The sequence below is a fragment of the Anolis carolinensis genome, chromosome 1 (assembly GCF_035594765.1).
Source record: "Anolis carolinensis isolate JA03-04 chromosome 1, rAnoCar3.1.pri, whole genome shotgun sequence".
Classification (NCBI taxonomy): Eukaryota; Metazoa; Chordata; class Lepidosauria; order Squamata; family Dactyloidae; genus Anolis; species Anolis carolinensis.
The window spans coordinates 101697787-101715276 of NC_085841.1; the positions used below are offsets into that span (position 1 = coordinate 101697787).

Genomic DNA, 17490 nt, shown 5'->3' on the forward strand with positions numbered 1-17490 from the left:
CTTAATGTCAGGGAAAACCTTTACCTTTTTAAGGAATTGAATTCTGTAGAACTTCTTACATAAAATCTATATTGGAAGTTACAGTAGTGATTAGAACACACTGTAACTCCCAATAAAGAAGATGAAATTTTATATAGGGAGTTCTACATAAAGTTCATACAAATTTCCCAGCATTTGCTTCTTAAAAGTAGAAGTGAAGTCTGGGTCCCAATACAGGTGTATGAAACAGGTCCTTGTCCTAAGCTGCTTGCGATAAAGTGACACCACAATTTGGATGAATTGAGTAAAATAACATTGGTAAAAAGGCAGTACAACAAACCTGGTTATTTTTGGCTAAAGCAGAGAAATTTGTTTATTTAAAATGTTTATGTTATGTTAGAGTGAAAAAGATTTTATGGTACATGCAATCAAACTACATTGTGCTGTTTTAAAATACAGGGGATCTGTTGATAAACAGAATAATTTCTTTCAAAATGAGGCATAATCCTTCCATATTTGACATTAACATCTGAGTGTCTTTTGCTTTTCTATTTTCTATCATCTTTGGAAGTCAGTTTCTAAAATGACACATAAATGCTAACTCTCTTGATTTATTTTGTGTCTTTGTAAGGAGTGGCAGGAATTACAACAGAGTATACAGAGAAAAGAACGTGCTCTCTTGGAAACCAAATCAAAAATAACTCATCCTGTTTACAGTCTCTATTTTCCTGAGGTAAGCAAACTACTAAGTAGCTTTCACTTTGATAAGCTCCAAATACAGTTTTAATAATCAGTGTTATTTTTTAAAATGTTACAAGCATTTAAAAAAAACCCAGACATTTTTCTGTCTTCTTTGAAACATCAATTCCCTTAATAATTCTAAACAATGGTAAGTAGAGCTCAAGGCTTTACACTAGTCTTTTTGGCCTTTTTACTATGGAGGAGCCCTTGGATTAGTAGTGCCCATTTCCTAATTTGTATATTTTCATATATACATGTCTGACGTTTGTATTGCTAAGATAGAAACAAAGTGTACAGAAAAATAATTATTTTTATTGAAAATTCCTTTAGGGCTCAAGAAATTCCTAATCAAAAATAATATCTACAGGGTAATCTCTCCTGTAATCCTAGAGTTCGAGAAACCCTATTGTATACTGTTATAATATCTGGAGCTGTAATTAATTGGCTAATTTTATGCATAGCCATGTCCTCCCAGTTCATTTAAGCAAAGCTTTCAGTTCCTCCATCTGTTGCAGTCCCTAAGATCTGTCAGTTTTGGAGAGGGCATCTTATAGATCTTCCATTTTGCTTTCCTTATAGAACGTTGAGCCAGGTTTTGTTCAGCAGTGGCTGTTCATGCATAGTAACAGGTATCATAGAGTATTATTTATTCCCACTTTGTGCCTCCCTTTATATGATAAATTAAATCAAGCAGGAAGAGGAGAGCTTTGTGCAACATCTGGACTCAAGTTATAGGGCTTATGACATCCAAATAAGCTAGAAATTCATAAGCTTTGATTTGAAGTTAACTTTTGATCTTGGCTTGTTTGGGTACATTTAACTATAATCCCATGCTCTGATTTCAAGCATGTTTGCTACTAAACCAAAGATTGAAACAGAACGGGAGTGAAGAAGCAATGTCCATTAACACCCTGTTTGTGCATTTCGTGTTTCATCTTAAGTGCTAATGCAGCCTAGAGCATCTTCTTTGTTAAACTATTAAACAAATAGTTTCTTGAAGTCAATTTAAGAATTGTACATTGCCCTTATATTCAGCTCATTACACATATTGGTTCTTCAGTGTGCCTACATTTATTCTTCATCTGTTTTGAAATGAATATTGCCCATTAGACAGTGTTGTGTCATCTTAACCCAGTTATTTAGATTCCAGCAATGCAGAACAATTTTTTAGCAGAGAAATTTACACTTTTTTATGAAGAGGTGTCAAATATAGGGACCATATGCTTTGCTTTGTCTGAATTCAGGAGCTAGAATGGGTACCTACTCCGTTTCAGAGTTTCTTGGAAGAAACCGATTAATCTGGATCCATTTCAGTCTGGTTTCAGGCCTGGTTACGGAACTGAAACGGCATTGATTATCTTGGTAGATGATCTACGAAGAGAGCTAGCTGTTGTCCTGTTTGAGCCCTTGGCTACTGGTCTGTGGAGTCTCTCAGGGATCTATTCTATCACCCATGCTGTTCAACATTTACATGAAACCTTTAAGAGAGATCAACTGGAATTTTTGGAGTTCGATGCTATATCTATTTAGATGACACCCAACTCTATTACTCCTTTCCACCAAAAGCTATTCTGGTCCTGAATTGACGTCTGCCATCAGTAATGAACTGGATGAGGGCGAGCATATTGAAATTAAATCCTGACAAGACAGAGGTGCTCCTGGTCAGTCGGAAGGCAGATCAGGGTATAGGGATACAATCTGTGCTGGATGGAGTTATACTCTCCCTGAAGATACAGGTACACAGCTTGGAGGTGATCCTGGATTCATTGCTGTCCCTAGAGGCTCAGGTATTGGCGGTGGCCAGGAGTGCCTTTGCACATTTAAAAGTTGTGCGCCAGCTGCACCTGTACCTTGAGATGCCAGATCTGGCCATGGTAGTATATGCCTTCGTTGCATCTCAGCTGGATTACTGCAACGTGCTCTATGCGAGAGAACAACTCCCATGCTACGGCAGCTCCACTGGCTTCTAGTCTGCTACGGGGCGAAATTTAAAGTGCTGGTTGTTACCTTTAAAGCCCTAAACGGTTTGAGCCCAGACTACCTGGCCAACTGCATCTCCTAATATGAACCTGCCCGGACATTGCGCTCATCAGGGGAGGCCCTCCTCACAGTCCCATCTCTGTCACAAACCCAGTTGATGGGAATGCGAGAGTGGGCCTTCTCTGCCATCCCCCCTCCCCTGCTTCTGGAACTGCCTCCCAAAAGAAATCAGAATGCCCCATCGCTATCCTCCTTTAGGAAGCAAATAAAAACTTTCCTATGTACCCAGGCATACGGGGATACAAATGTTTAAAGACCTGGCCTTATGAAATTCAGTATGGACATGGCTTTTAACCTTTGTTTTTATTGATATTGTTTTAACTTGTTATTGTTTCTCATGTGATTTGTATGATTGTTGAATGTGTTGTATTGTCTATCTGAATTTGTTTAATGTATTACTGTATTTTTATGGCATTGAATATTTGCCTTTTATGTTGTGAGCCAGCTGAGTTGTTTAAAATCTTGAAAGATGATGCTGTCAAGGTGATGCATGCCATATGTCAGCAAATATGGAAAACACAAGAATGGCCATAAGACTGGAAAAAATAAATTTATATCCCCATACCAAAAAAGGGAAACGCTAAAGAATGCTCAAACTTTTGTACAGTGGCACTTATTTCACATGCCAGTAAGGTAATGCTCAAGATCCTGCAAGGCAGACTCCAGCAATACATGGAGCAAGAGTTGCCAGATGTACAAGCTGGGTTTAGAAAAGGCAGAGGAACGAGAGACCAAATTGCCAATATCCGCTGGATACTGGAGGAAGCTAGGGAGTTTCAGAAAAATATCTATTTCTGTTTTATTGACTATTATAAAGTTTTTGACTCTGTGGATCATAATAAATTGTGGCAAGTTCTTGGTGGTATGGAGATACCAAGTCACCTTGTCTTGTCTCCTGAGAAATCTGTATAACAACCAAGTTACAACAGTAAGAACAGACTACGGAACAACAGACTAGTTCAAGATTGGGAAAGGAGTACGGCAAGGCTGTATACTTTCACCCTCCCTATTCAACTTATACACAGAACACATCATGCGATGCGTGGGGCTTGACGAATTCAAGGCTGGAGTTAAAATTGCTGGAAGAAACATTAACAACCTCAGATATGCAAATGATACCACTCTAATTGGCTGAAAGTGAGGAGGAGCTGAAGTGCCTTATCATCAAGGTGAAAGAAGAAAGTGCAAAAGCTGGGTTGCAGTTAAACATCAAGAAAACCAAGATTATGGCAACCAGACTGATTGATAACTGGCAAATAGAAGGAGAAAACGTGGAGGCAGCAACAGACTTCACATTTTGAGGAGTGAAGATCACTGCAGATGCAGACTATAGCCAGGAAATCAGAAGACATTTATTTCTTGGCAGGAGAGCAATGGTCAACCTCAATAAAATAGTGAAGAGCAGAGACATCACACTGGCAACGAAGGTCCACATAATTAAAGCAATGGTATTCCCCATAGTAACCTATGGATGCGAGAGCTAGCCCATAAGGAATGGGGGATGCCTGGCTTGACAGCAGTACGTGTGAAAAAGACCTTGGGGTCCTCGTGGACAACAAGTTAAACATGAGGCAACAATGTGATGCGGCAGCTAAAAAAGCCAATGGGATTTTGGCCTGCATCAATAGGAGTATTGTGTCTAGATCCAGGGAAGTCATGCTCCTCCTCTATTCTGCCTTGGTCAGACCACACCTGGAATACTGTGTCCAATTCTGGGCACTGCAGTTGAAGGGAGATGTTGAAAGCTGGAATGTGTTCAGAGGAGGGTGACTAAAATGATCAAGGGTCTGGAGAACAAGCCCTATGAGAAGTGGCTTAAAGAGCTGGGCATGTTTAGCCTGCAGAAGAGAAGGCTAAGAGGAGACATGATAGCCATGTATAAATATGTGAGAGGAAGTCATATGGAGGAGGGAGAAAGCTTGTTTTCTGCTGCCCTGGAGACTAGGATGCGGAACAATAGCTTTAAACTACAGGAAAGGAGATTCCATCTGAACATTAGGAAGAACTTCCTAACTGTGAGAGCTGTTCGGCAGTGGAACTCTCTGCCCTGGTGTGTGGTGGAGATTCCTCCTTTGGAGGCTTTTAAGCAGAGGCTGGGTGGCTATCTGCCGGGGGTGCTTTGAATGTGATTTCCTGCTTCTTGGCAGGGGGTTGGACTGGATGGCTCATGAGATGTCTTCCAACTCTATTATTCCATGATTCTATGATTTTAAGGCTGAGCGAAGGAAGATAGATGCTTTTGAACTCTGGTGTTGGAGGAAAATTCTGAGAGTGCCTTGGACTGCAAGAAGATCCAACCAGTCCATACTCCAGGAAATAATGCCCGGCTGCTCACTGTGGAGGGAAGGATATTAGAGGCAAAGATGAAGTACTTTGGCCACATCATGAGAAGACAGGAAAGCTTGGAAAAGATCGTGATGCTGGGGAAAATGGAAGGAAAAAGGAAGAGAGGCCGACCAAGGGCAAGATGAATGGATGGTATCCTTGAAGTGACTGGCTTGACCTTGAGGGAATTGGTGGCGGTGATGGCCGACAGGAAGCTTCGGTATGGGTGGTCCATGAGGTCATGAAGAGTTGGAAGCGACTGAACAAATAAACAACAACAATGTTGTGAGCTGCCCTGAGTCCCCTTGGGGAGATAGGGAAGGACAGAAATAAAGTTTTATATACTTACTACTCAGATTTGTGCTCAGCTGTTCTATTAAAATGGCTTTCCATGAATGCCATAGTTATTCTTCATCTATTTTCCTTCATAGAATACAGAAGACTGTAACTGCCCATTGTGAAATTTCAGTGACACAGCTACTTTTATTTTTATTCATTCCCTGTGCAGATAGTGTGTAGTGTCATTGAGTGCCAAATAAAACCTTTCACCTTTTTTTGTGATGAACTGAAACCAGTGAAGAAATTATGTTGAGAAAGAAAAACAAGCAGGACCTACAGTAAAAGGTTACAGTGGGTCCTTGTTTTTTGATAGGAGTATCCCTGACAAACTCCATAATCTCCCTTTTTTTAAAATGAAATACTTATCTTTAAAGTTCGCTGGTGAAATTCATCAGCCAACTTATAAAAACCTCTTTAAAACAAGTATTTCATGTTTCATCTTCCAGTTCAAAACCCTTTCTTTGATTTTTTAATGTAATGAATGCTATTTTTTATTTTATAGCAGAGTAGATAAGCAGTGGTGTTCCTGATGTTCTTGGGTTGCAATTCCCATCAGTCCTAATTGTCATAATAAATGATGAGGAATAAGGGGTACTTCAGCCCAGTGACATCTAGGTTGTGTTCTTTTCGGGGGGGGGGGGGTATCTCTTGTCTTTATTTAGCACCCTCTTGTACTTTCTCTGTACTTTTGCTTAGAGCTGGGATGGTCCAACCAGAGCATTTGCAAATCTGGAGAGTTGTGGAGAAGGCAGAATCCAGGATTTGTTTAACTTAGTTTCCATTTTCAGTAAAGACTTCTCGTAATTACAAATGTTCTGTTTTTTTTCCCAACAGGAAAAACAGGAGTGGTGGTGGCTATATATAGCAGATAGAAAGGAACAAACTCTAATATCTATGCCATATCATGTGTGTACACTAAAAGACCGAGAAGAGGTAAAGTATCTTGTCACTTTCTCATGATCATTTTAATTGGTAGTGTGGTGGGGTTTTTTATCGAACTGGTAAATGTGTAAGTTCTTTTTTGCTGCATTAAATTCTGTGAATATTGACAGCTGAATCAGAACTCAAGTAAGTGAAATTTCTCATCTTTTTCCCTCAGAAGAAAAGACTGACAATTTTCATAGCTGACAAAAACCAATAAAAATCATACATTCAATTCCCCAGCAGTGTTCAAGTTTTGAGGGATCATGTGTATTTGTGTGGTTCTAAAGGCCTAAAGGAAACAGGAAATGTAATTGTGCATTGACAAGCCATGAGATGTTACCTCTACTTTATTTCCTGCAACAGTCTCTACACCTTTTACTTCATCCTACTCAAGTTCTGCTCCTCCTCCACTTAGCTCATGATAACTTCTTCTGCCCAGTAAAGTTCTGATAGAGGGAATCAAGTGGTTATTCTGGGATGTGGACTTCTGCACACTGCTGCCCAGGGACTATATGTGTCTCATAGATTAACCCTTTTGAAATGTCCAAACTTGAAAAAAAGAGCATTTAATAAGAAATATAGTTGCCCTGAATTATGTTTTAGGTGTTGTCATTGCTGTATGTCATCAAGTTGTCCGTGGCTTATGCATGGTGACTCTGTTTCCTATTATCTGCCTCTTTGGATGATAGTGTGTGAGTTACCTAAGGTCACCCAGAGAGTTTCCAGGGCTGAGTGGGGATTTCAACTCTGATCTCCTGCAGTCTTGAGTCCATTGCTCAAACCACTGATTCTGAATGAACTATTCTAAAGGCATTTAGTAGATCAGTCCTAAGAATGCAATTGAATACACGGAACTCTGTTTGGTAAACAGTACTGCATTTAGTACAATGTTTTCATAGTAGTACTTTACTCCTTGAATTTGTTGGCTTTAAGCAGTATGGAAGCAATAAGGAAATTAAAGTCCAGCAATTTCTCCACTTAAATGATTTGCTGTATTGAAGCTGTTCTTTAGTTATGCTTGTAAATGTCTATTAATAACTTGAGCTGTGTGGGTGAATTGTATTTCTAGGTAGAACTAAAATTTCCTGCACCAGGCAAACCTGGAAACTACCAGTATACAGTTTATTTACGATCAGATTCCTACATGGGTTTGGACCAGATCAAACCATTGAAGGTAGGATTTCTAGCATTTCTGGATGGTATTTGTTCATTTGCTAATAATACTGTAATGATTTACATTCTTGGGATGGCAAGAGTCCACGCTTTCATGTCCCTAGAAATACATAACTTGTTTTATCTTGCAGCAATGGGTACTTATCTAAACACAATATAAAAATGCCATTTACAGTGCAAAATCAAAATGAATCTGAATGTAGTTGTCATAAGGAAAGGGATTTTATTTAGAGGACTGTTTCTAACACTTTTGTGCCATCCACTTGGCATCTGCTTGCCACTGATGTCATTTCCATTTAAGAAGGGACTTGAAGCAGGGCCTTCCCACCAGATGGAGGGGGAATTAGAAGTGGGCCCCATAAAAAGCTGTAGATCCAGTGTGTTGTGTTTAATTCTAACTAGTCTTTGCATGGAAGAAGATAACTTTTCTCTTGAGATTTTGTTCCATGGGGAAAGCTCTGCCAGATTGGAATGCTTGCCTGGCGCAATGTTCAGTTTCTTTTAGAAGCACATAGATATGTAGATACCTGCTGGAATGGCTGTTTTGTTTGTGTTTTGCCTAGAACCGTGATAGTTTGTACCCACCATCATAAAGTTAAAGACACTTTTCTTGTCTTTAAATATTCGATCTTGAGATCATACCGTCAGTCATCGGGAGATACTCACATGCAGGCCATCTCAAGACTTGTCTAATATCAATTCAATACAGTTGTGGGGCATTCTTGGAAGGAGGCCAAATGAAGGACATGGGGATAGAAATTTCTCTTTTGTGAAGGATCATTACACCCATGATAGCATCCAACGCATCCCAAGATTGGTAATCTCACTTGTGTAGAGCCATTTCACCTGGTCACCCAGAGACATAAAAGCCAACTGTTTTTCTCTCCTTCTTTGCTACTTCTCAGAGTAGTAATGATTTAATATGGCGTTTTATAGCACAATCCAGAGACTCTGTAAACAAGCTGAATTTGTCTCCTTTGGTGGAGCCCCTTACATGGTCACTAAAAGGATGTTTGGGGATTGGGCTGCTACAGGTCCTTGCCCTTTGGGGAATTGTTGAAGCTACACTTTTCCTTGAAGTGATTGTTGTAGATAAATATGTTTTGTAAGTTTGGTTCACAAGTCTTTTGTAGGATAAACAGTGATACTATCCTGCAAATAATGTGTACGCCCTTCCCTCCTTTTCTGAACAATCACCCAATCTCTTCTTTCAGCTGGAAGTTCATGAAGCCAAGCCAGTGCCAGAGAACCATCCACAGTGGGATACAGCAATTGAGGGTGATGAAGATCAGGAAGACAGCGAGGGTTTTGAAGACAGCTTTGAGGAAGAGGAGGAGGAGGAAGAGGAGGATGACTAAACATGGCTATGAACTAACAGTCATACGTGGGACAATTCTGCAAGCCTTTGACCTGGGAAAGGATAAAATAAAACTGTTAGGAGTACGGAAGATGGATCTTCTTCTTTTTAGTTTCTCTTTACCAATTATGAGTGCTTTATGTAACTTCCCTGTGGAAGTCTGTCAATCAGTCAGTTGGTATAATCTGGGAGATGCTTATGGCTCTTTACAGCCTTTACATACAGGAAGGTGCATTTATTCGAACTGAAAATAAAAGCTTTTTTATCCTAAGTGTCCAGAAGTGTGGGCTATGTTGTCTGATTGACTTTTGGTCCAATATATTAAGAGATGCTATTATTAAGTAGAAGCAATCTTTAAATAAACTTTTCATATTAGAAGATTTGTTTTACAACATTTTGGAAGGCAAAATTAACATCCTTTGAAGTTTCTGTTTTACAGAGATTTTTTGCAGTGGCATTACAAACATTTCTGAAACAGATTATTCATAGCTTTTAAACCTCTGTCTTGTTCCTTTTGACTTCAGAAATTGGCATCCTGCCTTCACTTGGCTTCATTCCATATTGTCATGATGGCTAATCTTTTGAGACTTAATGTACCTACAGGGAGGGGAATTTTGCTCCAGGTTTAAGCAGAATACACGTATTTCTCAGTTTCTCAATGACTTAAAACATATTTAGGCATACAAAATCAGCAAATCATACAGGATTTATTCCTAAGAATAAAACTGTGTGCATAAAATGATTGCGGGACCATGTGTTAAACAAAGTGGTGATTTAACATTGAATGCCTTTTACTAAAAGGTAGAACTATCAAAGCTTGGCTTTTAATCCACCTTCCCTGTTAGTAGTCTTTTAAATTGGACTCACATGCTAAGATGGTTTTTTTGTATTTATTGAAAACAATTCAAAATAAACTGGACTAAATTTGATAAAACCTTGCTTTGTAACAGTGCATTTTTCCTCTCTTCTGAGGGCTGAACAGGGATATTAGCATGGATAACCAAACTTCATTTTCAACTTAAATATTTGCTTTTGATTTCTAATTCATACCTGAGGGTTTTGGCAAGGGAGGAGCAAAATCATATAATAAATTCCAGTCTTTCTTCCCACATGTAAAGAAAAAAAATATCAATGTGGTTAGAAACTGTAAAATAACATCAAAATGTCAAATCATATAGTAATTTTTATCACAAATATGTTGAGGAATTATAAGACTGAAATACTGTAAAACTGACAAATAAATTTGTCATACAGGGACATTTCCATATAATGGAAGCCACTTAAAGGCCAAATGAGCTACTCACTTATTTGTGACCTTGTTTATGAAATTGAGGATTGTCACTTTAAATGCAAACTTACATTGATATATTTCTTTGTAATTGCAATAGTTGCAAATAAAATTTGAAAATGTCCAAAATGTGAAAATGGTTTCATTAAAATAAAAACAAAACCGAAAAACAACAACACAGCTCTCCTGCAGTAAGAGTTTTGAAATTTAAATTGCCATAAATGTTAACCAGCTCGTTTGGATGATAGTTTGGAGGGCTTATCTAGAAGTAATGAGCAATAATTGTGCTTACATCTTAAAAAGGGATTACCATTTGACACAATTCATACCCAGGTTATGGTTGACCATTATTCGATCAGAATGTAGACTAGGCAAGACTTTAGTCTAATCCAGCATAGTGGTTCTTATATTCTTGACACTTTGCACCTCAGTTTTGAGGTGATCTCTTGTGACTTGCTGTTGTGACTTGAGCGTTTCTCTTTTGTTTTATGTAGTATCACGTAGTGTGCCACAATTTGGGTTTTCATCTAAATGTGGCCCCTAGAGGGTGCTATACTTATTATTCTGCTCTGAGTCCCCTTCTTATTTTATTATTACGAAATTCTATTATATTTGTGTATCTGACATGGGTACTTGAACAACGTTTGTCATGTGTACACTTAACCTCATATAAAATGTATGGAATCCAGGCCAAATGGTGACTGGGTGGTGGAGAGAACTCCCCAATTCTGAGTTCATAAAAGATTTTTGGATGGTAGTGCTTTTCTTTAATTGATGAATTTTAATTACATTTTTAGTCTTGATTTTTATGTCGAATTACATACATATACTTGATCATTTGTTGGTAGAAAGTCAGAGCATATATCTAATAACCAACAAAATGATAATATAGAGAAGGAAACAAAGCATGGTTTTCCTCTTGGACTTACCTTACATTCCAGGCCACATACATGCTACTCTAGTCCAATTTCACTCCCATATCCTCTCTTTTCCTTCACAGTGGAGATAATTGCTATTTTCTTTCTCATCACCATCTATCAGACACTTCCTTATAATATGCGCCTTGGGCAGTTTTTTCCTGTCATTTGGGTGCATCTTGTATTCAGTATACATTTTGGCTGTACTTACTAAAGGGTTACCATTCTTATGTTTGGCAGATAACTGGTTAAGGACACCTGAAACAGTCTTGTCATCTTATCAAATCATTTTATTGCAATAGCTCATTCATTCCGGTAGGGGGACACAAACACATAGGTTTGTAATAAGGAAAACCAAAATGTTTGCTCAAAAAATTAACAATATAAGAATTTTATTAAAGTTCTTATTCAAACAAATATAATTGTCAACCTTTCTCTTCTGCAAACATTGAGCATGATATGTTGAAAGTAAATTATAATGATTTTGATTAACTTCCTTTGTGGTTATAACCAATGTTAACCCATTTGTGTGCATTTCCTTTTATAAAGATCAAGAAAGAGGGCAGGTTCCTACCTTGGGAAACTTAGAATCTAAATAGGGGAGGCTGCAGTTCATTGCCTTCCAGGAGGTGTAGGGCTACAGCTCTCACCATCTCCAGGTAGTTTGGACTGTGTTGAGATATTGACCATGGGATTTGCATTCTCACATTATCTTGGCAATCACAATCTAAGATCTGACAAAGGAAGCAAAAACATGGGTGAGTAACTGAAATGTATCCTCAGACAGCTCATGGATGTTGCCGTTCCTGCTGAAATCTTGTTCTGCACAGCTCAATAATTTTGATCAGTTTGTTGCGAACTAGAGTAAGTATGATTTAAATGAGAAGGAAGGTGCCCCAAGCCTTTTTTTGTTCAAGGGAAAGGGGAGATGACCCTTCAAAAAGATTAGTTTTAAAGGGAGCTTTTGAATTACACAACCTATTCAAATCCTTTATACATGTGGGCTTGATAAGATAGCTTATGATATTTTCTTTATAGATAATATTGTTCAGGAAACAGCTGAACAATCTTATCTATAAAGAAAATATAACAAGCAGAACTTAGTTACTGTGCAATATAAAATTTACATTTTAAGTGGGGGGAAATGAATATTACTTCAACTAGTCTTTATTTTACATAAAAGCTATCCGTAGGGGCAAAGCATTGAACTGGTTTGACCTTTCCAAACGCTTTCCCAGTGTGATTTTCTGACAAATTGGCAAGTCTCTGCATTCTGTTACAATGTCCTAAAACTATTCCATTACAAGGTTGAAATGATGAAGGATCAAAGCTTTCCTACCATGGAAATCAAGGCTAAATGGCCTCATTACAAACCATCAGGCAGTGCAAAGTAAAGTCACATAATACATACTGCTCTTCTTGCACAGAGTCCACCCATATAGTGCTGTGATGTCTGGTTGTAAGGCTGAATGCAACCAACAACAATTATGTGCCTGTATCATAAAGTCAGTGAAAATCATGTGACATCAAATGAGCTTGGAAATGAGTCTATAAGGAAATGGTTGCAGTCTTTTATATTCAAGAACCTATCTTGTATTTGTGGATTCCATATGTGATATATCCGCTGTATGAACGGTTTAAATGCACATGCAGTCAGTATACATGTGTCTATGTATGTGCCCTTACAAATCACTAGCCCATATTCTGGGAACAGTTTTATCTAAGGGCTCAAATGTGATGACATTTTTTTCTCTGCTTTCCAGAAATCTGCCCAATACAGAAGCTGGCACTTTCCCCAAATACACAGAGGCACCTCAATCTGTAATTCTGAATCATTGCTAGGAGCAGGAGCAAGTGTCCAGGTTCCCCAGATCCACAGCCCATTTTTTTTAGCCTTATGTGCCTCTCAAGAAGTTTGTTGGACAATAACACCCAGCATGCCCTCACTTTTGGAAATGCTGGTAAGGGCTGATGAGAGTTGAATTTCAACAACATGGAGGCCTGTTATTTGGCTGAACCCCATTCTAACCAAACAGGCAAACATTGCAATACTCTTGTTTTGTATCTGAAAGTCAAGGGAGACCATCAGCTTTCCCCTGAGTGGCCATGGCAGGTAGTGATGAATGTAAAGCCTCCCATGTTGTGCTGCTTGAAAAGAAAATCCATCAACTCCAACGCAACATCCTTTAAACTTGAACTAATCTGCTGCCAAACTAACCTGGGTTCTGCTGTTCAGTTAAATGTTTAAGTGACTGGATTTAATTTAATTACTCCTCCTTGGTGGTTGAGTTGTTTGCAACAATGAGGCTTAATATGAAGTATAATTTTAAGTAATTGGCAGCAGTGGGCTCAAATCTGGTATTAGGATTCTTCAGAAACTCTGCTAGCTTTGGCAATAATTTATGCTTTCTGAAATGTACCAAAATTTTGTTTGTTTCTTTTGGTACAGAGCACGTACTGACACCAAGTGACAGATGAAAATGAAGAGTGAATTTTGGATCTATCCCAACTTGCACTTTTAAAAATAGTAAAATAGAATCACTTTTTGCTTTATAAAATGTAAATACATCAACGGGTGCCCCATATAACATTTTCTAATCTACTTTTCTTATGTTGAGAACAATAGTGCTACTTAAATATTTTTTTTTGTTGAACAAATGGAAGGCAGCCTTAATTGTTAGCAACCCTAGTCCCCTTTCCTATCAATCTATAGAACAAATGTGTAACTGAGATTGGCTTGCCTACCTGCCAGTCCCTTGAGGTTTGTAGTAATAAGGAATTGTCTGTTTGTGTGAGTACGCAGATATCACAACACAGAAAGTATTTTCATAGATATGAAGCATGTTGGATGTGTGACTGTTCAGAAGTTGTTAAACATGAACTCCAAAACGGGGGGAATGGGGAAAGGTGAAACCTAAGATGAAACCTAAGGTGGCTTGGAAATCTCAATTTATATCAGGTAGGCTAATCTCAGAAGACTTATTAGTTAGCAAATGTTGATCCAGGACCATACTATGGATTTCCATACTATGGATTTCCACATGCAGATCAAGAAGTGACTCACGTAATTTCTACCACTGGTCTAAATCTAATCACAAATCCCACTCAAGGCAAAATTAATTCCTGAATTGTAAATTAACACTGACGTAAATTCCATCAATTCAAAGGCCCCAAGTTATGAGCAAGATGGGTTCTGTAGGTTTGTTATTAAGTTGGATTTGTTTGTAAGTTGGAACAGGTACATTTTTTCAGTATAACTCCGGTCAAAAATATACGTCTTTTAGCTGTGGACAAGGAGCCTGCAGTGGAGCAATAGGTTAAACCCTTGTGCCTGCTGAAGTACTGACCAAAAGGTCGGCGGTTCAAATCCGGGGAGCAGAGTGAGCTCTCGCCTGTCAGCTCTAGCTTACCATGCAGGGTCATGACAGAAGCTTCCCACAGGATAGTAAAACATCAAACAACCAGGTGTCCCCTGGGTAACGTCCTTGCAGACAGCCAATTCTCTCACATCCAGAAGTGACTTGCAGTTTCTCAAATTGCTCCTGACATGAAAAAAAGGCTGTGGACAGCATAGCAAAGGGTGAACCCCACTGTGGTATTCACTTTGCTCTCTGTGTCCCTGTTCAGAAGATTTCACCTCACTTTCCATCCCTGTGATCATTGGATTTTTTAAAAAATGGCTTGTTGCGGAAACAAAGATGGGCGACAAGAGACACCTTTTCCCCAGGATAACTCAGGGAAAGATTTCTCTCATTTATTGTTGTCCTGCCCCCATTCTTAACTATTAGTTATTTGTAAGTTGGATGTTTGTAACTCAAGGACTGCCTGTAATTGAATTCAGCCTATGTCCAAAATCTGTTTCAACTGAGAACTAGTTTACATACAAGGCCTTCTGGGCAAAGGGGTCTTATCTTTTTATCTCTGTGAAGAACACCATATTCCACCCTTCAACTATCTATTCTCATTCACAGTATGAATTAAGTTTATTTTTCTTAAAAACCCCATGAATTGGGTGGAACTGGTGAATTATTGTTGTGGAAACTGACCTTTACACTCAAGTTGGAAGCTGAGAAGATTTCATTCTGGCAATCCTTTGAGAAATGATTTTTTGAAAAAGGACATGGTATAATGTGCCATATCCACCAGAGCCCCCAGTGGCGCAGCAGGTTAAACCGCTGAGCAGCTGAATTTGCTGACCAAAAGGTTGCCAGGTTCAAATTTGGGGGATGGGGTGAGCGCCCACTATTGGCCCCAGCTTCTGCCTACCTAGCAGTTTGAAAACATGCACATGTGAGTAGATTGATAGGTATCGCTCCGGCGGGAAGGTAACGGCACTCTATGCAGTCATGCTGGCCACATGACCTAGGAGGTGTCTACAAAGAACGTCAGCTCTTCGGCTTGGAAATGGAGATGAGTGCCAACCACCAGAGTCAGACGCAACTGGACTTTACCTTACCTATAATGTGCCAGATTTTAAAAAGAGATAGTCTTAATTTTTAAAACTCTTGTATCTTGTGAATTTTAAAAGTGTTTGATTTAACTCTTGCAAGATACCTTGAGCTCTGAACTGAGAAAAGGAGGATTTTTTTTGTATATCTTTGTTATTTTTCCCCCCGAATTCATAATTCTGTCCCAAAATGTTCCTTTCAGCATGAATCCTTCTTTCCTGTCTTTGTTGTAATATTCTTTTAATTGCCTATATTGAAACCACGATAGATTTGTAAAGTTCCTTTTGATTTCTTCTTGGGATTTCATTTCTATATTTCCACTAGTTTGTTTTAATATATCTTTGTATGTTGGCCATTTCATCCAGCCTAGTAATCTCCTTTGTCCTGCTTCCAATGGAGAAATCCATAGGGGAGTTTTTAGGTATATTCTTGCCTTATATTTGTTCCAAATTTTCACAATTGCAGATCTTACAAAATGATTCCCAAATTTCTTTCCAGTTTTATTTTATCATACCAGAGGTATGCGTGCCACCCAATTCGTAAATCATGGCCTTCTAGTGTTAGGAGGGATATAAATAAATATATAGACACACATACATGTTCGTGTAAAATAAGGGTAGATCAGCTTTCCTTGAAAAATAGCTTGGCCGTCATGTCCAATGTTATTTATTTAACAGAGTAATGGACTTTTAAGTCTGTTCTGGAAAATGGATCTCAACCAGTGATGTGTTTATTAGCAATAGGATGCAGAGCTTATATTAATTAATTGATTGATTAATTACATGCATCTAGGGATACATGGCTTTCATAAACAGTAAGAGTTCTCTTTTCCTTTCTATCCCCATGTCTTCCTGCAAGTGTGTGAGTGGAATTCTTATTGGTTCTCTAGCAGAAGTACTGAGCTTTTCTGTCTTTACTTCCAATGGCACCATTTCAATTTGTAAGGTCTTCAGTTAGGCTCATCTCTCAGTTCCACCAGCCTCACCATCTGGTACAAAGAAGGGAGAGGGTCTCTTGGTGGCACCTGCCAGGCTCTGGCGCTGCTCTCCTTCCCTGCTTTCCTTTTGTAGGTTGGTGGCCACCTTTTTGTTTTGGCAGGGTTTTGATTCCTCTTCGCTTAGGGTATAAAAAGCCCTTCAGAATGAGCTGTGGTGGATATTTGTTAGTTTACTTTTTAATAGTCTTGCATTTAAAAGTTTTTGATTGTATTGCTAGTTTAATTATTAATTATATTTTACATTTTTGTACAATATAAATTTTTAAGTTGTACAGTATTTGCTTTTCACCTTTGTAAGCAGCACTGAGTTCTGTATTGGGTAAAAGTAAGGAGATTCAACTGACCTATCAACATCCAACTTGAGCTGCATCTTAGAATGTTTCCCAGAATTTGCTTCCTAGGGCCACGCTTTAGCACAGCAGGTTAATAAAGCTGCAATAAATCTTGCCAACCAGAAGGTTGAGAGTTTGAAGCCTGGGTGAGGGTGGCCTTTAGCCCAGCTTCTGCCTACCTGGCAGTTCGAAAACAACTGTGAGCAAATAAATAGGAACTGCATTAAAGCAGGGAAATATTTAGGCTTGGCATTTGATCAGAAAAAAGGAGGAAGGTTACGAACAGGGAGATGAAGCGACAGCACCCTCCAGTGGCCAGAGGCGAGCACAGCTTTCAAAGATACCGAAAGTAAATTGCATTGAATGTTTGCCATATATGTGCCCTGAGTCCCCTTCAGGGTAAGAAGGGTGGAATATAAATATTGTAAATAAATAATAAATATAACACAAAGGTGTTGTTTGGAAAACCACAAACTTTTCCCCAGGAGGGTTGCTATATCCAGTAGGGTAGCTGATTGTCTTGATTTGCTTCATCAAAAGTCTTCCAAATGGATGCCTTCAACATTTAACATTTGGTTTCAAAGACACGTTGCCGTTTTTTGTGGGCAGCTAGTCCACAGATTCTACTCC

The 17490-nt window shown here is 38.7% G+C and overlaps 1 protein-coding gene and 1 long non-coding RNA gene across 2 annotated transcripts in view; one reads left to right on the forward strand and one right to left on the reverse strand.

Annotated features, from left to right (window-relative positions):
* sec63 (SEC63 homolog, protein translocation regulator) overlaps positions 1 to 9149 on the forward strand; it is a 45326-nt gene extending 36177 nt beyond the window's left edge. The window contains exons 18-21 of the mRNA XM_003215613.4: positions 611 to 712; positions 6259 to 6357; positions 7418 to 7522; positions 8736 to 9149. Of these exons, the coding sequence (XP_003215661.1) occupies positions 611 to 712; positions 6259 to 6357; positions 7418 to 7522; positions 8736 to 8879 (450 nt within the window). The 3' untranslated portion in view covers positions 8880 to 9149. The remainder of the gene's footprint in view (positions 1 to 610; positions 713 to 6258; positions 6358 to 7417; positions 7523 to 8735) is intronic.
* Positions 9100 to 17490, reverse strand: part of LOC134298811 (uncharacterized) — a 38641-nt gene continuing 30250 nt past the window's right edge. The window contains exon 2 of the long non-coding RNA XR_010005903.1: positions 9100 to 11817. This is a non-coding gene — a long non-coding RNA (uncharacterized LOC134298811). The remainder of the gene's footprint in view (positions 11818 to 17490) is intronic.